The following is a 24,533-nucleotide window of genomic DNA, read 5'->3' on the forward strand; positions in this document are numbered from 1 at the left end:
TATGCACTCAAATGCCTTACTAGGCCAGTAGCGTTAAACATCCAATTCGGAAATAATTCCTACAAAAGGTTTTTTTGTTTCAATGGCTTCATTTGTGACCCAATGTGACTCTCCTAAGTTTTCCCCCTCGGGGGAGTTGTGGAAAAGTGGTGGGGGGTGAAAATGTACCCCCAAAAGGGGTGTTTTTACGGTTTTTTGCTTTTATCTCCCACACTAAACAAAATATTGGAAAAGTATATTTCATAAGAGTTATAGAGCATTAATCTCTGCGTTGAATGGTACCAAGAACAATTTTTTTGGACAATTCGTTACCAAACTACAGCAGCTGAAAGTTTGACCAATATTCAATATCAGTGTAAATGGTTGGTTTTAACTACAGGTTTTAGACGATGTCTTATTCAAAAATGAAAAATTAGCCAATTGGCCCAACTGTCAACATTAATTACAATGGTTGTTTTAACTTCAGGTACAGAATTTTTTCACAAACAGGATAACAGTAATATACTATACAAAATTAGTATATTTATATTAACATGAAAAATTGTCACTAAATTAAAACATACATACATAATGGGTGAATACAAGATTTAAATAATAGACATGCTGAAATAAAATTAAAGTCTTCGACGTTTCTCTGCCGTTGGACCACTGGGCTCAACATTTTCGTCGATGTCCGACACTTCTGATTCATTGTCAGTCAAAATGTTGAGGTATCCATACACATCTTCTTCGGCATCTTCCAATAATTCTACCAGTTGGAGGACGTTTGTGCATGAGGTCCCCTTGCAACTGGCACAAATTATCGAACATTTCAAACCTGCCTTCCTGCAGCCGCAAGAACCTGCACACCCTTTGCTGCACTTGCAAGAAATCTTCATCAGAAGCGACTGTGGAGCTGGTTCCTTGGAGGTAAGAACAGGGGCAAGTCCAAAGTTGGACTGCTGCCATCCCCACTGGAGCGGATCCATCTGGTTCCCTAACCACATTTGAACTTGGAGGTAGGTTCTGAAGCAATGTTGGCGAGCTGCTCCCGTGGTTGGTGGTAGAGAAGCCAAATTGAATTGAGATTTTATGAGGGATTTGGCAAACAGGTCAAACCGCACCTTGTCCAGATTGTCCTCTGTTCTACCGCCATAGAGGGTGGTCAAAAATCGTTCTCCAGCTTCTGCAATTGCTTGAGGTTGTGAATCGTGATCAAAGAAGGGTTTGATGTCCTCTGAAAGGTGCACATTCTTGGCCACATGTTTCACTATTTTCTTCTTGCCCAGCTTGTAAAATGAAGAAGTGGTGTCGCAACCACTAATTGAGTGGAGGAAAATGTGTACCTTTTTCAGGTCGTCGGCGAGTTTACAACTCTAGTGGGTGAATATTTTTTGTGGTGTTGTTCCTCTTCCTGGTTTGAGGTAATAAATGTTAGCCGATGGTGTGGCTAGAGCAGTGAGGATGACCAACAAATCCGTATCCTCACCGACTAGAGCAACCTTCTCATGACTATGGGCAACTTCGATGGCTGTGGTGACGATCATGTGGTCTGCATCCTCACGAGCTTGCTTGACTGATATGCCTTCACTTTCCAGCATCTCGGTAAGCAAGCTCATGAGTCGCTCCTTGTTCCTGTCATTTGAAAGAAATTGTTCCTGGGTCATCGTCACCACCATTGACTTTGTGAAGATGACCTCAGGAGCAATGTGCCTCTTCATTCTGCGGAGCCGCTCTGCAGATTTGTTGCTTTTGGTACGCAGGTCTTCGGGGTAGCCATCAAAAACCACAGTGGTAACTTTTCTGTTGTAGTGGCGTTTCAAGTAATCAACATACTTGTTGATAATACATTGAAAGGCATCGCCATTCTTCCATACCACTAGGTGTAATAAAAATCCTCCATCAATGACGTGAGCAGCTCCATCGAGGTTAACTTCTCCTACAGGATCAAAAAAGTCATAAAGTACAGACTTAGGTGCCTTCCTCATTCCAACCTCATCGAATAGAGACAGGGTATATGGTCCCAGCTTGTATTGGAAGAATTCCCTTAGCTCTTCATCAGATTTCTTGAGGAGTGCGATACGGTGAAATATTGCCTCAGGATTGACTGGTACATCCTCCCCATGAATGGTAAACTTTGACTTGAAACCTTGAACATCTTTCTGACAAACTTGATTTGGTCAAAGTTTTGTCCCACCAAGGTAAGCATTGACGAATTCCCAATTTCAAAGGCTTTGTGACAGTTTATTGATTCATCTCCCATGACACCTGTACTGATGGACATCATGAAGTCGCTTGCTGGAAAAGGATCGTGAGATTGAAACCACTCCACAAACTTCTGTACATCTCCATTATCACGCTAGACAATAGCATCTCTGGCATCAAAATGCTACTCTGAGGTGGTGAATGAAACCCAGCTAAAATCCTCGACCTGTTGTGCCACTGTTGTAACTATTGGCATGGTGACTACCCATCTGCTGAGAGTACTATCTGAAACACCACGACCATGACTAAGCCCTCCACTACTTTTTAATGAGCGCATGAGGGTCTGCTCAATGGTTATATCAGACCAAATCCCACTCCAAAATTTATCAGATCTTCTGATTGTAAACCATCCATTCAGCACAAACCTCTCATACTCTTTTTGAGATAGTTTCTCTTGTAGGTCCATCATGTCTTGCAGATAGAGCTGTGCTGACTTAGCATACAAAAAATGCCCACTTGCATGGAAATAGGGCAACATCTTCTTCACAGTACTCAGATGCAGCTGCCAGTCACCAGTCCTCTCTGCCTGTATGAACTGCTTCATGAGGGTGGTCATTTTGAAGTAGCTTGGCAGTGGGACCATTATCCTCCATTTATTCTAGTTTCTCAGTGAACAGCTGCTTCAAATATTCGTGATCAAGTTCTTCCAAGGGAGTCTTTGAATGGGAAGGTTCTTCTGAGTCCTCATTACCCCTCATTTTCGTAAGGATGACATTTGCAAGAGCCAAATTGGTGCTAGTGTTAAGGTCGAGTTGTGAGCAGGGATTTTTATTTCGGCGGTTGATACCGTGTAGGAATTTTTTGTTTTGACAGTTAGTGCCGTGACTGTTGTTAGATTGTTACCAATCGAATTCATGCCTTTATGTGTTTGCTTCAAGTGTAGTTGAAACCAACCATTTCTGCTATAGTTGAAAACTTGTCCAACGTTAACCTGCTGTAGTTTGGTAACGCATTGGCCGAAAAATTCGCTCTTTATCCCATTCGACGCAAAATTTAATTCTTAAAAAATGTTATGTTAAATAACTGTTTGATAAAAAGGTTAATTCTAAGATATTTAAGAAAAACTGATATTAAAACGAAAATTATTCGTAAAATTAACAAATTTATACGACTTTCACCTTTTGTAATTTAGCAACGAGTGGTCCAAAAAAAATTTTCCCTGGTTTATTCTACACAGAATTTAATGCTCTACAACTTTTATAAAAGGTACTTTTTCAAAATTTTGTTAAGTTCAGGAGATACAAGTGGAAAACTGCATAAGTATCCCTTTTGGGGGTACATTTTCACCCCCCACCACTTTTCCACAACTCCCCCGAGGAGGAAAACATAGGAGAGTCATATTGGACCATAAGTGAAGCCATTGACGCAAAAAAACCTTTTGTAGGAATTATTTCCGAATTGGGTGATTTTTGTGTTTAACGCTACTGGCCTATACTCTGTACTCTAAAAAACTAGCTGAAAAGCTGACCCACACAGGGAACAAATAATTGAATGATGGTCACCCATTGGCATTAATTACCACAAATTATTTTCACTATTATAAAATACCAACTGTGCTAAAAAGGTTTTTATTTTTTAAAGTTAGAAAACATTTAAATGTAAACCCAATTAGCACTTTCTTGGACAGATTTACAGGGTTATTTATATATGGGACCAGTTGTAAGCTGTCTACTGCTTTTTGCCATGAATACAAAGAACTATAAAGGTAAAAAAACATAATGAACTAATAATGCTTCACTGATCTTCAAAAGAACTGAATGAGCTAGCAGAAAACTATTGTTAAAGTGGAAATAATATCCCCATTTACTTCTTGCTCCAAAACATAAGCAGCTAGTTTAAAAATTTCATTACTTTTATGTATGTATGTATGTATGTATGTATGTATGTATGTATGTATGTATGTATGTATGTATGTATGTATGTATTCATTCATGATTTTAGAAATAGGGTTCTCTCCTTAAAACTTAGAAGGAATACACAATCGACACAATTTCTTACCACATGCAAAGGTACTATGACTGCACCAACTACCCCATGTTTCACTGCTACAAATCTTGCTAGAATCAGCCAGCTGCAACAGCGGCTGGTTATCAGCACTGCTGAGACTGAAGGGTGTACGTGCACCTGTCCACTGTTGTCTGCTTGCTATTAACCAACAGCAATCTACTCTCATCTCCCTGAGGAAGCCTGCTGCTCACTACGGCACGGCACACTCTGCAATCCGGTACCAATTGAGCCGCTCACGTTCACATTTTTAATTAGTCGCTCAGATTTAATCCTCACTGTCGGTTTCCATTTAAGTACTCTGTTTTCCAGAGTGTTTCATTTCAATAAAGATTTTTTGAATAAGAGATATGAATCCCAAATGCAACATTTTTTTTACAGTAACAATTTTCTGTATTTTTTCTGTAGAGCAACTAATTAAAAATTGTTTTAAATATAATTTTACAGTATATTTATATTTATGTGGTATTCCCGTTAAAACCATTTACGTTTGATGATCCGGCAAAATCGCTATTCCAAATTGGCTGTGGTCTGAAATTGTCAGAAATATTAAGAAATTACTCAAGGAAAACAGAAGAAATGCTTACTTATGATCCTAAGATTTGTTTAGTAGTACAACGGTTATCCAGGATTACTGCAAGTTCAGCTGATTAACAGATGTAATTGATTACACTTACTGCATTATGTTTTAAATGAAACACTACAAACAATGTTAATTTACTAACATTTCATTTCATTTGTTTTTAATTGCATTGTTTGCTGCATGCTTAAGCAAGTTGTAGACATTTTTTTATTGTGGTTTATTTCCGATGTTTGAATGATCTGGGGAATTTACTGGTATAGTTTATATTTGCAGTCTATCACCATTATACATAGCATCATATTTTAATATGTAATCTTTAAGAAGTTGAACTTAAATGTTTTATGACCTAATAGCAAAAAGGGTTTATTTAGAAATTGAAAATATTGGAAGGCAAGTCACTCAATTAATGAATTTCTATTTATTCGAGGAACTCGACACTAACTCATCTCTACTTTAAAAACTCCAATTACAAGTGTCCCCAAACTTTCTGCTTTTTTGTTTTGTACCAAGAATTCAATATAAATTGAATTTAACACCTTAAACATAATTTAACATGGTACCTTAACAATAGCAAATCTATGGTCAGTATGATATTTCACTTCGAGATTGTCCTTAACTTCCAAAACCTGTACAAATCCTCCCAATAGCTATGGATCAAATTACACATTGAGGCATCTGAAAACATGATAAAATAAAAATACTTAAGTTTAGTTCCATACATTTTCTTCTGACATCATGTCGTATACCACTCATTATCATGCACACAGCAATTCTACATGTGCCTACAATATTCCAGAAGTACACGAAATGTGTTCATATTGACATCATCCAGGGCTACACCCACTTGAGCCCGAATGGCAACCACCTCCCTATTCACTCATAACCTCCCGCTCTACCCACGTGCACCGGCATTTAAATAGCGTGCCGCCAGCCCAGAGGAGGGTGCGAGTGACTGCCGCTAGGAGCAGTGCAACGTTCCCATAAACACGCCAAAATATAACATTGTAATTTGTTTTCTTTAACTTCCCGGGGCTCTGTTTCTATTTTTTGATATCCGGCCCAGTCTTCAAACATCACCACCCGAAGTAGGAAGCATTTGCATCACGGGGACTTCATTGCTTGCCATCACTTATCAGTTACTTCTGTTATTTCACTTAAAGGTTTTTAATTGTTTTGTTATTATACTCAGGGCCTGCCTTAGGAGGCAGACTGCTTAAATAATCACTATAAATTTTTTAAGAGTTTCTGAAACTAGCACGTGAGGAACTTGTCAGCCACTAGGGTGACCGAGCATGACTACATATATCAATTCATGCTGTAAGGCATTTTTACAGTTATATAGAAAAATATATGTAAGCTGCGTGCAAGTAATGATGCCAATAAATCATGTTAATAGTGAGATGTGTTCAGTTCTTTATCACACATCGACTTCTGGTATCAGGCTTGTGAAATGCCCCTCTAAGAGCATACTCTTCGAGTAAGTGTGTGACGCTCAGAGCAGACCAGGTCTGGAAGGGTTGAGGAGGTTTAAGCAGGGCAGTTCAAGTCTCGGCCACAAGCGGGCGGCGTCACGAGCCTGTTAAAGAGTCTCCGCCGAGTCGATATGCCCCATAAACACACGGTGGCGCCCAGGCACACACTATCGACATGTATGTGAAGGATATGCAAGGCCCTATTGAGACAGAATCAATATTCACGCATATTTTCTACATATACAGCAACTCTAAGATGATAAAAAATGCAATTTTTTACCTTCTTAACACAATTACACTGAACTTCATTAATAAAAACCCTTTAGTACAAAGTGTTTTCACAGTCACTAGAACTTACATAAGAGTTACAGTGCTAAGTAATTTGTTTAATTCAAAAGTATAATTATGTAATACAAATTTGTTTTTGTTTTTTGGTAAACAATTACATGTAGTAATAGATGGTTAATACAAATACCCCATGATAATGTAAAGAAACAAATTGAAATTTGAACTACAATAATACTGATGCCATTTCTATGGTAGAGGGTGGAAAAAACTTAAATTTATAATTTATTCCAAAATAATGTCCTTTTGAAAGTAGTTACAAAACCTTTCCGTTATTCTTAAAATTTAAATCATTTTAAAAAGAAGTAAAGCAAAAAAATTTTTATTCCCTTGGAGCATATTATGATTTTTAGGGTTTTATTTATGACCTAAAGAAGAAAAAATGTTTCTTTAACTTTATTTTATTTTAATTTAGAAATGATATAAAATCTGTGATTTTATATTGTAATGATTTGGTTAATACAAACCTTGTTATTGCAAAGTGACTAAATGAAGGTCCCTTCAGGTTTGTATTGTTACAAGTCGGAAAACAGGTTTCATAACGATAGCTCAATTAATTAGCTACAGTTTTATTTACAGATTAATACCACTATTAATTAAATTTTAACAATCTAAACTTCTGTCCCCAAATTAATTACTCCTTCGCAAGCCCACATTTTACCCTCCACATTGGAGCTTGGCTCGGGTGTGGCTCTCTCTACTGCTCATATCTTACCGCGCACTTCTGTCCCAACACACTGCCTCGCACTGTTTGCTCATTCACCACGCATACAAAACCGCACCAGATACACCGGTCCCCGATGCTCCGATCTTCGCACACGAAGCCTGTCGATTGTCGCCCACTATCACTCACCAAGGGGTCACTCGCTCTCTTCACTTCACCAGTCTCGCATTCGCTCGCCAGTTTCACCATCAGCCTCCGTCACTCTCTCGCCAGAGGTGGGTGTTGTCTTACCTGAGAAGCTCCCTGCTTTGGAAAGGTCTCGTAGCCCACCGAAGTGTCACGTCATCAGAATCCCCAATGTAATACTTAAAGCGCCGAGAACAATGGCATCCTAGTTACATCACTTCACGCAGACGAGGCTGTGGAAGTGTCCCAGATCCTTGAAGCGGACAGACAGGGGCCGTTCTAATCGGATTACCACGAAGCGGGGTGACGGGTGCTACCTGTCCGGAAGGTGGGGCCTCCCCTAGACCCCCGGCTGGCCGACATGCCAGGCTGACTGACCTGCCTCGTTGCCTCGCCTCTAGTATCCTCGTAACAATATTATTGAGGTTAGACTCTACCTTTAATTGAATTTTTTCATAATGCCTATGTGCGACTGTTCGACTCGCAGAAGAATGAATCACGCGATAACATATAGCAATGCCTCTTGAGAACAGTAGTAGAATAACTGAGCACATACTCTTCCAATGGAAGGTGATAGCAAGAGAGAAAAATTTAGATGGAGAAGAGACCTTCTAAAAAGTAGTGTGCATTTGATGTGATAACTCATTTTACTGCAAACATGGCTTTGTAAAATGGCACATATGTAAGTTTAGTGCATGGCAAGCCTTTAAATTTTCTGTTTATAAAACTATAACACAAAGATAGTCACAAAGTACACTTTCTGAACAAAGATAATCCACAGTGCAGGTTTAGTTAAGTAGATTTCAAAATAAAAATAAATGCAAAGTAATATAAAAATATTTAATTTTTTTCTTTCAAAAATGCATGGATAAATAATTTGTTCTAAATGGCAATAAATTTATCTTATAATCATTACAATGAACCGTTAAGATATATACTTGATTTTATGAAATAATGGACAACATACATTATTATTTAACTATACCTATTCAACACAAACTATAAAAAAAACACTCAAACTAAATGTTAAAAAAAAATTGTGCCCTTAAAAATTACTAAATGTTAGTATCAAAATAAAAACATTTCCAAAAAATTTACTAGCACCAAAAATAAACAAATACAGTTAGGTATCCAAGTACACAATATTTCTTTGCAAATATTGACATTTATTATTAGTCATGCAAATTGCAACCAATGAAATCCCTGCCCTCTACACCAAATATAAATCTTTTTTATAGCTTGTGGCTAAAACTAAAACTATTTTGAGGCAAACATATACTAATATTAAACAAACACACAAACTGTATATAAAGTTACATTCCTAATGACATCCTCACTGAAATATACCTATGAGAAAACATTTTCTTCTTCTTCTTACTCTTTTAATTAATAAGTCATATCACATTACACATTACAGTGTATATAATTACATTATCACAATAATTAAGAAAGGAATTAAGACATCTTACAATTTAAAGTTTTGAGAGTGTCTGCTTTCTTTAAACTGTGCTGTTAATTATTATAAATGGAAAAAAATAAAATTGAAGACTAGAAAACATCATGAAATGTAGAGTTACAACTATAGTTAAAAAGAAAAATTAGTAATTCAGCATAAGCATTGCCACCAAACTCATCCGATTCATGTTGACCCATAGAGTGAATACAGAGGGAATTTTTCGAGACTGTGCTTTGTTCAGATATACATGTCACTACATACAAAACTCATTGGTTTTATTTCCTTCACCGGCAGTGGCAAAATCTTAGCCCTAGTGTGGGAAGTCACGGTACCGAATTTAGTCGATTCTAAGACATACCTTTTTATGTTTTATGTCATATTTGAGCTAAAAAGGGGATGTGTCTTAAGCTACGTTTTCTACGAAACACAAATGCATATTACACAATCACGCACTGCGCTAAGTACAAGTGATAAGAGGTTAGGAATGAACAAAATGTTGATCACTATATGTTTTAAAGTAGGAGATCCTTGTGGCACTAAAGGTAAAAAAAAAAAAAGATACTAAAGAAAATTTGAGAAAATTAACTGTTTTTATTTAACAACAATGGTTAACATGCATTTTATAATGCATACATGATTCTAAAAGCGTAGGATGTTAAAAAAAATATATTTAATCTTGCTTCATAAGCAAATCTCAGCTTAAATAATTTTCTATGTATAAATTATGCCTACTTTTTTATGCAATACATTTTCATTTCAACAAAATGTGAATTCAAAAATAAACAGAGAAAAACTCCACAAAAAAATCATACCTAGTTCTTATCTTTGACTGTAGTTATTAATTGGAATGCTTGCAGATATGATACACATAATGTTAGCCAAAGCACACCACATCTTGAGTTTTCCAAATTATGTATCCTTTTGCGCTGAATATACACCAAACATCAGGGTCATAATATTTATTTGGACAAAATTGCAAATTTGAGCTCAAAACAGCCATTTATACATGCCAAATTAATGTACAATATGTTTATGAACTTATATATAATCTTATTTACTCATGGAAATTAAGTATTCAATACTGAGAAAACCTTCATCAATCTAAAGTGGCCTTCTGATCAAGCAAATATGTCACAGGTTTGTAGGCACCATAGTTGACCACAAAGTTTCACTACTGCAAAGCCTAGTCAGAAGTCTACCTCTATATTCACTCTAACTGGTGATCTTTAATGAGGTGGGAATATGAACAATTTTTTCATGCAACTTAATCAATAATCATCAATAAAAATTTATAAAGATTCCTGCTTAAAATAAAAAAAAAATTACTAGCAGTATCTGATAATTACAATGCTAATAGCAGACCTCAGTGGCACAGTTAAATGGAGCACCCACAAACTTTGATCAGTCTTGTGTTGGAATCCGAATAAAGCATTTATGGGAAATCATGCAAAGTTTACATAATATATTGCTCCACAATTAATTGAATAATATATGCTTAAAAAAAAAATCAATAGAATTATTTCTAATAGAGTATACACATAAAGAAAAACAGTATAAAAATAATTGCCCCAGTAAAAAAATTAATGTAAACAAATCGATAATACATAAACTTTATTACAAAATTAAACTACTAAAAAATATTTTTTATCTTCACTTTCTTTTTAGGAACTACAGAAAAAATTGTGCTAATCAATGCAAGAATGAGAAAGGGAAACTTTTTAACTGTTTCAGTATTGAATCAATGAGCACAAAAACTGAAGCAAAATATGTACATGAAAATAATAATCTTAACGTAAGAAAATGTGTGTTGATTATGTTATCTGGTATGATTTAAATAACAGCTATTTATTCTTTTTGAGAAGTTTTTTGCATGTTTACAATGTGTTTAAATTAATGTCTTGAAATCGACAGTCACCATGGCTTGTACAGATTGTAGTGACCTCTAGCAACAATCACAAGAAACAGATGGCCCCTGACAATTCACAGAGAGTTAAATTCTTCACAATCTTTGATGCTTCACTGCCTTGAAAAGGCAATAATGTAGTTAGCAAAGTTGCAAAGTTGAAAAATTAATATGTTAACATTCTTGACCTGCATAGTATGTATCATCTGACTGCCATCAATAAAGATGACAAGCCCTTAACAGCCTTTGAAGCTTATAACACTAGTCAGTTTTGAAGGATTCCTTTTGGTTAAAACAATGGCGTAGTTACCTTTACAAGTATTACTGACAGTATTATTCAGCAGAGAAAATCAAGATGATACTTTTGCTTCTGTCGACAAGTACTGCGTGCGGCAGAGATGAAAACAAATATGATGGAACCTTGCAAAGATTTCTGGAAGCTGCTTGCAGGTATAACCTCACATTAAATGAAGGAAAATGTTAATATTCTGTTTAAGTAATCAAACCTATTGGTAGAGATAAAATTATATGGTTTTATTTTTAGGCCAATTACGTTTTAAAAATAGGAGATTTCTGTGTTACTGTTTTTATTTTTTATGAATTTGGTTTAATCATAATGATAGAATAGCATTAAACACATTATATAACACATAAATGTTTTATGATACTTATTTAATTTTGACTGATATATGATGCACTCAGAACAAAAAAAATAAATCTGCAAGTACTTGTTTGAAGAATGTACCAATGTTATAATGTTAAAATGAGTTACGTACTAATAAATGTTATGAGATCAAAAAAGTGTAAAATAATTTTTCCAATAACTTAGTACATACATTTTTGTAAAAAATTCATGCTGAATACATTACATTCATTGAATTAAATATATTAAATATTACATTTTTGTGATTTGAGTTGTTATATGGTGTATTGACATTCTTTTGGGCGTTATTTCAGTTTTATCGTAATTTACCGTGTAATCTTGTACGTACCTACACAATAGAACCTGACCCTGAGACACTAGCCCCTCATGGATCTTTGGGCATGGTAGTGGGTAAGTTTGCTCACTACTCAAAAATGGAGCCCAAGATTTTATGAAAAAATACTGTCACTAACACACTGCAATCTTTCCTAGCCCCAAGGGAGCACTAGATGCTTTTAATGCTCTGAAAGTGGAAATTTTCAATGCTATAGTGCCTGTGATAGATGACAACACTCCACTTGAAAAGTTGATAATAATGTATACCATCATCTATTCCATCTGTCAGGAAAGAGACATGTTACATGAGACATTCAAGAACCCTATCAAAAGGGAAACAGAAACACTAACAAGTAAAAAAATTATCACACATGCTGTTGTGGAAGCTCTTTTATCAACTTAAAAACTTACAAATTTTGCCATTTCTTGTGATGCAAAGTGTAATTATTTACATAAAATATCAAATCACTTTTGTATTCGTTATTGGATCCGTTAAATAAATGTATCATTGAGTTAGTATCTGCCAAGCTAAATTAAAAATTATAAAACTATGAGATGGTGCATTGAGTAGTCATGTTTCAGTTAATGACATTATCTATAGTCATGGAAAGAATAATGCTGATGCAAATGCTGTTTCTAGGATCTATGGGTCTTTAGCTGATTGCAATACTTTAATAAACCTTCACAATTCATTGGACCACCCTGGTATATCACACATGACTCATTTTTAAGGTGTCATAACTTACCATGCTTTAAGAAGACATTTGCTAAATGACTTCATCATGCCCAGTTTGTGCAGGATTGAAGCCCACATTCTGGCAAAACTATAAAGGCAACCAGCTCCTTTGAAAGGTTTAACATTGGCATTAAAGGGCTTCTACCTTCAACATCTAATAATCACTATGCCCTAACCACTGTCTATGAGTACTGTAGATTTTCAATGGCTTTCCCATGAAGTGACATGACTAAATCTCCTATAATGAAATACTTGAGTCAACTTTTCTCTATTTTGGCATGCCAGCATACATACATTCCGACCAAAGTCCACCATTTGTATTGTAAGAATTTAAAACATTTCTAAATTCACAAGGCACTGCTACCAGCCACATGTCTGGTGACTATCTTCAAGGTCAATGGTTAAATTGAAAGGAACAATTGCATTAAGGAATGTGGTAATGCTATCTCTGAAGTCAGGACGGTTGAAAACATCTCAATGGAGATTTGTCTTGCCGGATGCATTACACTTGATTCACTCTCTACTAGTGACTCTACAAATGCTACTCCTCATGAGCGCATGTTCAACTAGCATCAGTGGAACATCAAACCCTACATGGTAAACTTCACCTGGTACACTGTGCTAATGAAGTGACAAGTCAGGCACAGAAAATATTATTCTCTTGTATACAGGGTTGGCTGATTTAAATCACAATGGTTTAAATTGAGTGGTTCTATTTAAATATATATTTTTAAATAGAATATCTTAATAAATTTTAATTTAAAGTCTAATTCCACTCTAATAACAATAGTTTGCTCATTAATGTTTCTTGTGATATTGGAACGAATAATTTTATACTAATCAAGATCTTATTTAAATTAGCTGAATAAGTTGTAAATTTTATCTAGCTAAATACTCCTCTAAAATTAAAATTAATTAGTAAATTGTAGTCAAAAGTGTAAAAAAAAAAAGAGGAAATAAAAAAATTTATTATTTAATAAAAAATACTATTTTGTGGGAAATCCCTGACTGTACTATAAATCCCCTTTCTGTGGGAAACACCCATTCCATGGAGAATCCTCCTCCTGTGGGGAAATACCGTTTCTGTGGTTAAGTTCCAGTCAGATGTGCAGATGGTCTTCAGTTCTTTGATGAAATAACTTATCTGGTTCAACATGACTGCAGAAAGCAGGATGTTGTATGGCTTTCATTTGAACATGCTGAGAACTAAAATATCTAATGTAATTAAAAAACCTGGTCTAAACAAAAAAAAACAGGTTGATTGGTTTTTTTTTCCAACGCTGCTTGTAGATAAATTGTAGTTAATCAAAGTAAACCCTGAGTATGTACGTGCTGGGCTTTCTGGTATAAATGAAACAATAGTTTCTGTACGTCACCTGGATCGGAGGAAAAATATTATGGTTTCACAGAGTGAAAATCCAGATGAAGTCTCACTAGAAATATTTTTTAAGATTCTTTTTTGGAGTTGGATTGGAACAAAAGTCCCTCAGCAGGAGAGGGCCAAGAAGAGATGTCGTAAACAATGCTGGCACTGGAACTACCAGACAATCTGAGCGAGATAACAAACTCTAAATAAGTGTAAAGGGGTGAATATATCAATGGATTATCAAACAAACACTGTTAAATGGTTTTCTTATGAAATGCAATGGCTAGTTCCATTAAATACATAAAATGCTGGTAATTTTTATACAGTATCTTTTTTTTTTAAAAAAAAGTAAAACTATGTAATACCAAAACTTAACATAAAAAATTCTGAATCATTTTTTAGAGTGTAAATATTCTAGGCAGAATAAATAGCATCTTCTGTTTTCCAAGCAACAGTCTTTATTCTGTTTGCAAATTTATTGGTATGATAAATGTTGTGCAAATTTCTGCAGACTAATACCCATCACATGCATCAAATTGCAGTGCCATGTTAGTACAATTCACTCACATACACCAATACAAGTAAAATAATTTTATTGGGATATATTTTACTTTTAATTATTTGTAATAACTATGAAACTTTGTTAATAAAATATGCACTTACTAAACAGAAAGCTATTTTAGTGATGTTAGTTTTAACAATGCAGAAATATGTAATTCAGAACTTCTACTATGCACATTCAAATAGCATTATTTTCCCCCTACTGAAAATTATTTTAAACTATTGCACAGCATTCTAAAATATCCCCATACATTTATAAAACAAACAGTAACATAATTATAATAATCAGCCAAAAATAATGTGACTGAATATAATTCTACCAAAAACATTTTAAGTTATAAGAAAAATTTTTAGTCTTATGACTTCACTTCGATAGCAAAGTTTTAAGGCAACAGTTCAAAAGCCATTGTTCAGAGAGAAAATAATGCAGCAATTTTCCTGAAAGGATGGATGAGGGGAGGGGCTGCCTTTGCTAGCAACCATTGGAAAGAGCATAGGAAGGCAATTCAGCTTACTGCAACCAACTGCATTATCTCTCCCTCTTACCCACCACTATCCTTCTCTCTTCTAATTTCACCCACATCCCTTTCTCTCTCCCACTCTCTCTAACCCCTCTCCTCTCTCCCTTCCTCTTATTCTTTCACTCCCCTCTTCATTCTGTCTCCCTCTCCCCCCTCTCTTTCCCAATCTCCCTCTCTCTCTTCCTCTCTCTCTTCCTCTCTCTCTTCTCTCCCTCCCCCTCCCAGGCCATACTTATCTGTTATCTCAGCTGTCACCTCATGCTAGGGTTCAGGAATTACACAAGAGCAGTTTAAAAAAAATGTATGAGTGTGCACTTTACAGGTACAGCATGTAGTTTCTCAACTAAGATGGTCCCATCACTGCACTCTGTTAGTAGCTCTGTTAAATCACATTCTTCTAGTGATAAGATACGAGTTTGCGATTATAATACGACCCTCACTTTTAGTTTCAGCAGTTGTAGTAAAAATTAATTGTATTACGTTAGGATAAATACTTTACTTATTCAACACACACAGCTTTAAATCCTAAGAATTTATATTTAGAAACTAAATGGAACAATATATTTTTTAACAATAAACAGCATTTTCAACTAATTCAGGCAGAATATATGTCAAAGTGCTTATAAATGAGTGTATTTAATTTTTTGCTGTATATTTATATAATATGTATATTTAAATTACTACTACAACATGCAAATTTTTAGAAATAATAACATCTTACAGAAACAGTTTCAAGTTTCCCTTTCTAGCATTCAAGACAAGAAAGATTTTAAAGTAGGGTTTTTACATCACACAACTATGTAATTATGAAGAAAACAAACCCAATGCAACAGAACCTCTCCCATGATACAGTGCACTATGAACCACTACAGTAGATACTGAGTGCAAACAAAATCCCTTTAGCTTCCTCAAACTAACACAATACATTACAGTGCACACCCACTCAGGGCAGCCACAGTCACGAGATTGAAAAGTGGGTAAAATGACAAACATTGCAAACAAAAACACAAAAGCAAGGTGAGTGAGAAATTAGAAACAGGGATAGGGGCATTAAAGGAATAAGATTTTTTACTGTATACTGACCTAAAAATTGTACACATTGGCAATGACTGTATCAAGTTGATCATTCCTGAATGCAGAGAAGACACGCAACACAATTAGGTCAAAGAAACGGAGGCAATGGAGGAAGATGAAGCAACGACAGATGTATTGAAGCTAAATCAAAACTATTTAATATAGATTCTTTGGGCTTGTTTGGAGAGTGAAACAAAAGTTGGGGAATAGCCACAAATACAGTGGCATTAAAGAGATAAGTACATTGCACCACAATTTGGTGATTCCACACATGAAGAAATCACTAGATCTAGAGTGTGGTGAAAATGAGGACATATCCATCCTTTCTCGATAATCTTCAATGTTACGTACATATATGTACAACAGTAGTTGCCAGTCACAAACCAAGGGGAAGGACTAAACATGCAAGGTGGTGCTACAAGGGTGCAGTGTCAGCCGTGCAGTTATCTGTACCCTGGGAAGCGCTGCTGCCATTGCTGTTGCTGCTGTCCGTGCGCCAGGACTGGCATGTGGCCCTGCAGATGGCCGTGCTCTCGCACGCTGTCGTAGCCGTGTGGTCCCGCGTCCTGCCGCCGACCCACACACCACAGACAGGTTACGGCACATCGGACACAACAAACTCTTTAAAATAAACATACACATAAACATAATTGCTCGTATGACGGTGAACTAGGTCTTAATACCTCGTAGACATTGGTCATCACAGACGAGAGATGAGATTAAGCACTGATGGAAGCAGGAGTACCTACTCTTAGAAAATCCCACCGGTTCATTGCAACACACACATTTCCCGCTTGCCAAAATTCTGTGCCTGACCCCCACCAGGAAGTGCCTTGGCGGTTCATGTGACCACTAAACCACTGAGGTATCATGTAATTGGATGCAACTTAGCTTGAACACCATAAAGATAAGTAAAACAGTAATCGATAAGCCCATACAGTTCATGATCCAGGTGCGTACAAATTTTCTGCACTCATTAAAACAAAAATTTGACATATTCTGACCAGCTTCAAACCACAAAAAATAAAGTGTTAAATTTTAGTTCAAAAAGTAATAACAAAAAAGAGGAACAACAAATGCAAATTTTACAAAAGTATAAAAGAATAAGAAGATTCATTATTGTATGTGTTTATCTCCCCCCCCCCCCCCCCAATCCAACCCAAATGTCAAAGTTTTAAACATCTGACACAAAAAGGATGTCTAAATTTATTTTGCTCTTACTTCAGTCTTGGCCCATCAAAGCCTCGTGGGTTATTCTTCTAAAATATTTGTCACCTTAAGAAATGTATCTTAGCATAAACTAAAGTACTGTAGTTTACACTAAAAACATCTTAAGCTAACTCTACAGCAGTGTGTATCAATTTTCAACACTCCTTGGTTGCAGCAAGTACCTGTAGCCATACTAACAGCATTTAAGTCTGAGTATTTGCTAGAGCTGGGCCGATCATCTATTTTGCCGATCATGCCGATGCCGATCATCTGCTGCCGATCTTGCCGATCTTCTGAGCCGATTAGAGCCTTTCAAGTACCTCTGATTACACGTTGCTTTTGACGGATCACTATAAACGGTGAAATATTCCCAGACAAAACTACTTTTCATTGACATTATTACTTATAAATCACCACACACACGTACACACAATTAACTGCGTTAAAATGTAATAAGGTCAAACCAAATCTTCGACCTAATCACAACTCCGTCATTCTGTGATCCGTGTGTGCCGGTAGACGTCAGCGATGATAATTTTATTCCCCCCAGTGCCGCCAACAAACTTTCAATAATTCCCGATTGTAAGTTAATTTGTGAATACGAAATACAGTAGAACCTAGTTAATTCGTAATGGTCGGGACCAAGATAATCACGGATTACCGAATTTCACGGACTAGCGATTATAAGCCCGGAAGGTCTTGTCAAGCTTCTTAGACACCAGCGTGCAGCTGGGTTAAGGCCAAGGTCATGTGATGTAACATCTCCTGAGGCTTACTGCGCCTTGGCAGCAGATGGATAAAAATAGTAAACTCCCCATTATTCATGTTAATTGGGACCCGCCGATGCCCGGATAATTGAAATTCTGTAAAAAATATAATACTAATAATAAACCCGGATAATCCGTTCACGGTAAGGGTCGTCTTCGAATTAGTGTCTCGGCTTAAAAAAATACGGCACTGCCTAGCCATTAGTTCACGGTCATTTACAACAGCCGAAGAGAGAAAGATAAGATCGTGCTGACCTTGCACACATAAATATTGGGTAGCACCCCACCCCCTCCCTTCATTCGACCAGCCGAATGCCAGCCAGACACGTCACTCGCCAGGCGCCTGCTGTGCGTTGGCGGGCGGAAAGTAACTCAGCAGCACGTGAAACAACATTCAAACAAACGGGAGACGGGAAGCAGAAGTCAGGACATCCCCTCAAGTTTAAAGAGTGACAAATGTGACAGCTGAAAGGGGGGCGACACAAAGGGTCGGTACAAACAGCGTAGCAGAGTTTGACGGCCCACGCGATGGCTTGCAGTGTTTGCCGGCCACCGGCCCGCGTGACGTAAATTTTTAGCTCTGACAATTTTAGATTCTCTTTTTTTTCTGCACTTTTAAATCGTCCCGGATTATCCGATTCCCGAATTAGCGCATCACGGATTAACAAGGTTCTACTGTACCACTAAATGGGGAACAAAACTCTTCATCAACCAGGTTTTTATACAAAAGAAAAATAAGCTCTATTTCCCGCTAAACAGGGTAAGAAGATTAATTTCGCTAAACAAAACTTTCAATAGGCCATATTTAGCGAGAAAAAACTAAATAGATGAATTCCCGAAGAGGTAGACTAACCACAAGACTACTAGCGCTATTAATCTGTACGATTTCCGTCGCGCGACGCGCGTCACTCTAATCTCTGGCGTCACATAACCAACCTAAACAACAGTCGCCATTCGCCATTGCGGTAATATTAACCGTAAATGGCTAAACAAATACATAGTTTTCGGTTCGTAAATGATAAATAACTTTGCAAATAGTATAATGGAAAATTATTTTACCGAAAGTACCGTAAATATACGTGGAAATTGATACTTAGGTATGTAACTGTTCAATGTTTATAAAACATACGCTATTTGTTTACTTTATTGGTATATTTTTTTCGTGTGCGGTTAGTTTTAAATTATTAAATCCTATTATTTTTCGATGAATAATTGAATTTTCTTCCCGAAAAGTACCGTAAACAAACATGGAAATTCGTTAGATATAGGTAATTATTCAATGTTATAAGTTTGCAGTAGGATACCAATGATCGGCTCAAATAATCGGCTACGTTTTGCCGATCATTATGATCGGCAAAATTAACAAAATCGGCCGATTATTACGATCAGGGATCGGCATCGGCCCAGCTCTAGTATTTGCCTGGACTATCAATCACATGCAGCAATAAGTTAGTATTTATTTGTAAATTAAGTACATATAATCGATTCTTTATTGTACATCTAATCAATTCTTTATTTTAACAAAACAGGATTAGTTATAAACTAATTATATACGTTTGTATACTTGTTTGCCCTTAAAAAGCTCTTTGCTAGCTGCAAGTTGTTGCTTGTGCATTTTCAAAAGACTTCACATTTTTCATTGTACTAACTTCATGTCATTACAGTTAAGCACGCTTGTGACACAGGAAACCAGTCCTATGGATAGGGGCAAGATAAAACCAAAACACCAAAAAGCATGTCATGTTACTACACCATAAAATTAAAATTAATACCCCACAAAGCACCGGAATGCTTTTAAAATAATGAAACTAACAAGCATTTTCCATAAAAACTTAACTGTAATGACAAATACAAAATCTCTTCAATATTAAATTCAATGACAGTAATATATTATCTAGCATGAATTTTGTACCACAATTTATGTAAAAAAAAAAAAGATGGAAAAATTTATTTTTTTAATCTTGCAAATGTAATTAGTAGGTAACTAATGTTTACATTAGTCATGCACCGATTATGCAGCCGGTTAATCGGCAACTGCGATTATTGACCCAATGCCGATTAATCGTAATCGGCGATTACCAGGTTAGGTTATAACCGATTGCCGATTATTGTAAAATTTGTTGCTGAAACCCATACGACTTGAAAGAAAAGTAAATACATTTAAAGTTTAAACCTTAGTAAGTTCTTGAATTGAAACTACAAACGGCTGAAATCTCTTAACGAATATGACCGTGGAAGGTAGAGAATGTCAACGTCTTGGAGTGTACATAGATACACTCGCCTAATAATATTTGCTTGTTTCGTGAATTGTGCTCGTACATACATAACTGCCCCGTTTACTATTTACAGTATTTACCCCTTTCAATTCAATTACTTACTGTACAATTTATCCTGTTAAGTTAACGTCGTGAATGGTATTATTGTCACAATATTTACCATCTTGATTTCTTCGCACAAAATATTTAGTTAAGAAAATAAATGCATTTTTAAAGCTGTCACAATTCACAATATGGCATATGTTACTTATATTAGTAAAAGTAAGTATGAAAAAAAAATTGGACATGGTATCGTAGAAACGATGCGCCTAACTAATTTTCACTGCGTACCGTATGACGGCCATGTTTGTTATGTATGATGTGAGGTTGGAACGGACAATACGCACAAATACACAATAGCGCCATCGGTTGGGAAGCCTACAACTCACGTAGTTTCGGTTCCCTGCAAGAATTTCCGAAGATTTCCGAAGTTTTGCGTGGTTCCCTGCAAGAATTTCTGAAGATTTCCAAAGTTTTGCGTTTTGGTATTAACGCCACTTCAGCCGCTAAATCAGAAGTTTCCAAAGAAAACAAGCATGTTGTACCTGACCTGACCTAACCAAACCCTTCGATTTTTTTCATTTCAATTTTAATTTCAATTTTAGAGAGAAATCCGAAGTTGCACGAACGTGGTAGGGAACCGAAAATACGTGAGTTGTAGGCTACCGTTCATGAATATTGAATACTGCAGTTTTTTTTTTTCGTAGACAATGGCCATTAACGTAAACACATTGTAGTTTAGCTTTGTATTTTGATTGTTGATCAACATAATGACGTCTTCAAGATCGAAAAGTGACATATCTAATTTTTCTCAGTGAATTTAATAAGTGAATCGAAAGCAAAATGCTTAATATGTGGAACACTCATCTCACGAGGCAGTTGCAGGAACCGGAAGTCGTACACAACTACAAACATGTGGAACCACGCAAAATAATTTCATTCCAGTGAAGTGATTTCAGAAAAAATAAATAAAAGTTGGGAAAGTGAAGTAGATGATCCTGATGTCACACCTAGACCACCTGAAAAACGTGCACTGTCACAAACAATACTACCAGCCATGGTATCAAAAAAAATAAAGTACTTGCCCACTGATCCAAGAGCACAAGAAATGACTCGAGCTGTTGCAGAAATGATCTGTGTTGACATGCAGCCAGTCGATATTGTCAACAACAAAGGTTTTAAGCTACTAATGGAGAAAGCAGTACCAAAGTATGAACTTCCTTCCAGGAAACATTTGAGTACTGTAGTTATACCATCTATGTTAAACGACGAGTAAAAAACGAACGGCGTTCAAGTAGGAATATTTAGTAAAAGACTTTGTTTTTTATTTCAACTTTACGCAAAAACTGATAATCGGTAATCGTAATCGGTAATTGCAATTATTAGTGTAATAATCGGTAATCACAATCAGTAATCGTAATCGGCAAACTATAATCGGTGCATCACTAGTTTACATTATAACATTGATACATTTTTCAAAATACTTAACAGATTAATGTAGTTAGTTATACATGCTTATTTCAAATCATTATATTAAAAGAGTTCATCTATCAGTCAAAATGACACTGTTTTGGAGAAATGAGTACCATGGAACTTTGAAGTGTCATATTTGTTCAGTAATATGCCATTGTTTTCAATAAATATATTTCATAAAAAATAAAAACAATAACAGAAATATCCTGTTTTAAAAACAAAATTGGTCTGAAAATAAACCCCTTGTCTCTACTTAGGCAGCGATAAGACACAGAGGCAAGACACTTGACTTGCATTCCAGAGGACTCTGAGTTCAAGCACCAGCATGGCCATCCTGATTCCGGTTTCTACAGGTTTCCTCGTGATCACTTCAAGTGATTGCTGGGACGACTCGTCACTACAGGCTACAGCAGATTAAATTCCCCAGTTGACTTGAACTGTCATGTTGTGTCAGGGTGACTACTCCAACCCTAGAATAAAATTCCTGGGTATTTCCAGGTTTTCCAGAAATTTATTTTCATTTTTCCAGAATATTTAACTCATTTTCTATACTAAGTCTATGCGTTCTTTGTAATACTAAATTACACATAAAAATATAATATTACTATACCTGCACAAATGTGGAAATGTTTCTCGGAAAAAGGTACGCTGGAAAACTTGTCATATCAAAGAAAAACTTAAAAACTCTAAATTATTAGTTCAAATTATGTAAAATAATATAACATCCAATCAATTTGGTTAAAAATAAATATAAGAACACCGATATATGTTGTCAGTAAGCACAGCATGTAATTTCATAGCTTCACAGTTTTTTTTTTTAAACCAGCAAGTTCATCATAAATTTTTCTGGCTTCAGCACGAGCCTCTGAAGAATTTTACACACTTCTTGGCTTCCAGTTCCTTCACAGCCAAATCGCTTAGTTTGCGACGACGGCATTCCTCTAACTGGGCTGATGCTGCTGCTCTGCGTTCCTGCTGGGCTTCTGTGAAACGAGCATGCATGCTGCGTGGAGGATAGGCTTGGTAAGTGGCACTGACTGAATCCCACCCAGATAGCTAACAGCATCATACACACATCTGTGCGCTACAAGGGTCTATTCTTCCATATTGTCTGTAAGACAATCTGCATTGACTGAAAATCCTGTGTGTTTTGCTTCTTTCATATGACTCACAATTGCAGTCCGCCCCATTGATGACAATGAAAACACTTTGCAACAAAGAGAGCAAAAGGCTGAATATTTGTCACCCTGGACTTTATGTAACCAATCAATCCTTAAAATAAGGTTCATTAAGCCACTGTTCCTGAAAGGAAGACTTTCCTGTGTGGCCTGGTTTGGCCATTATTGAAAAAATTCACCACCACTGAATATAAACGGATACTAACATATCAGTAACTAAAATTATTTAACGAACAGAAACTATCTTAACTTAAAACATCACAACATGAAACAGAATAACAATTGCAAAACAAAAAAGTTGAGGTTAAGTTACATACATGTTATTTTTTTTCAAGCTTGATCTTTCCATTTGTTACTTCAACAGTTATACACTTATAAAGTAGGACGTAAACGATTTTCGTTACAGCGACGTTAATTAATTAAATTTAAGTTTACTTCCAAGCCTGCCTACATAAACATATCCTAACAAAATGCCGAATTACGTTACTTTCCGCGCAAATGCACATTGCAGATACAATGATATTGGTACATTAGATAAAGTGTTGCCAACTATTGACAAGATAAAAGTTTACACTTAAACAAGTATTAGCTGTTATAAAACCAACAACAATTAGTTAAAAGATATAGGTACCGTATGAAAATTTAATAAACTGAATCCGTAAATTATCCAACGATAAAAATATAAAAATATATTTTTTTCTTAAGAAAATTGGAATTAGGCACAGTAAACAATCTTAATTCTGCTGCGCTCTGGCGTCAGGTTCTAAAAACGTTTCTCTGAGCGTCACAGTCACACACGTAAACATGAATGGCGTCAGGATTGCCGATAACGCTTTCGTCTGTGGATGCTGATTCTCCCATGTCATCTCTTATTCTAAAATTAAATATTTATTACACAATCCATTGCTATTTAATATATATTCAATATCGATATTAACTGCAGATGTACATAATCAACGACTTTAACGTTAGACGATAATTACAGTATGGAAGGATAGCAAATCTCCAGAGGGGTAAATAAATTCCTGGGTATTTCCAGTATTTTTCCAGAGGCAAAATATTCCTGGGTAATTCCAGGTTTTCCCGAATTTCCCGACCAATCGTCACCCTGTGTGTGTATCCGTCTTTAACCACCTCACTGTGGGAGAGACATGAAACCCAACAAAAAAAAGTTGCTAAATAATAGTGAAACTTTTTTAATGACAGCTAGGGACAAGATCTTATGGTGAATTGTGACAAAACCGAAGTAAAACCGCAAAATCATATTGATACACCATATAGCACCAAAATGCAAGTTAATACACCATAAAGCATCAAAAAAACAACTAGCTTATTAATCACAAATAAAATGACAAAAAATTGTTCACTTTAATATATTAAATTTAATAAATGTAATTTAACTAGCATAAGTTGGTACCAAAATATATTCAGTGAATAGATTGAAAAAAATATATATATTTTTTTTAATTTTATTAACTGTTGTTTATAACTAATTTT

General features: G+C 35.9%; 1 protein-coding gene across 16 annotated transcripts in view; it reads right to left on the minus strand.

Annotated features, from left to right (window-relative positions):
• Positions 1-24,533, minus strand: part of LOC134531735 (Golgi integral membrane protein 4-like) — a 72,977-nt gene that overhangs the window by 16,513 nt on the left and 31,931 nt on the right. For 14 of the 16 annotated variants that reach the window (XM_063367585.1, XM_063367594.1, XM_063367591.1 and 11 more), the window contains one exon: positions 16,548-16,660. In XM_063367585.1, coding sequence (XP_063223655.1) covers positions 16,548-16,660 — 113 coding nt within the window. Of the gene's footprint in view, positions 1-3,659; positions 16,661-22,468; positions 22,842-24,533 lie in introns of those variants that run through there. The other 2 variants (XM_063367596.1, XM_063367595.1) reach the window with 2 other exon arrangements.

This window comes from Bacillus rossius, chromosome 5, assembly GCF_032445375.1.
Source record: "Bacillus rossius redtenbacheri isolate Brsri chromosome 5, Brsri_v3, whole genome shotgun sequence".
NCBI lineage: Eukaryota > Metazoa > Arthropoda > Insecta > Phasmatodea > Bacillidae > Bacillus > Bacillus rossius.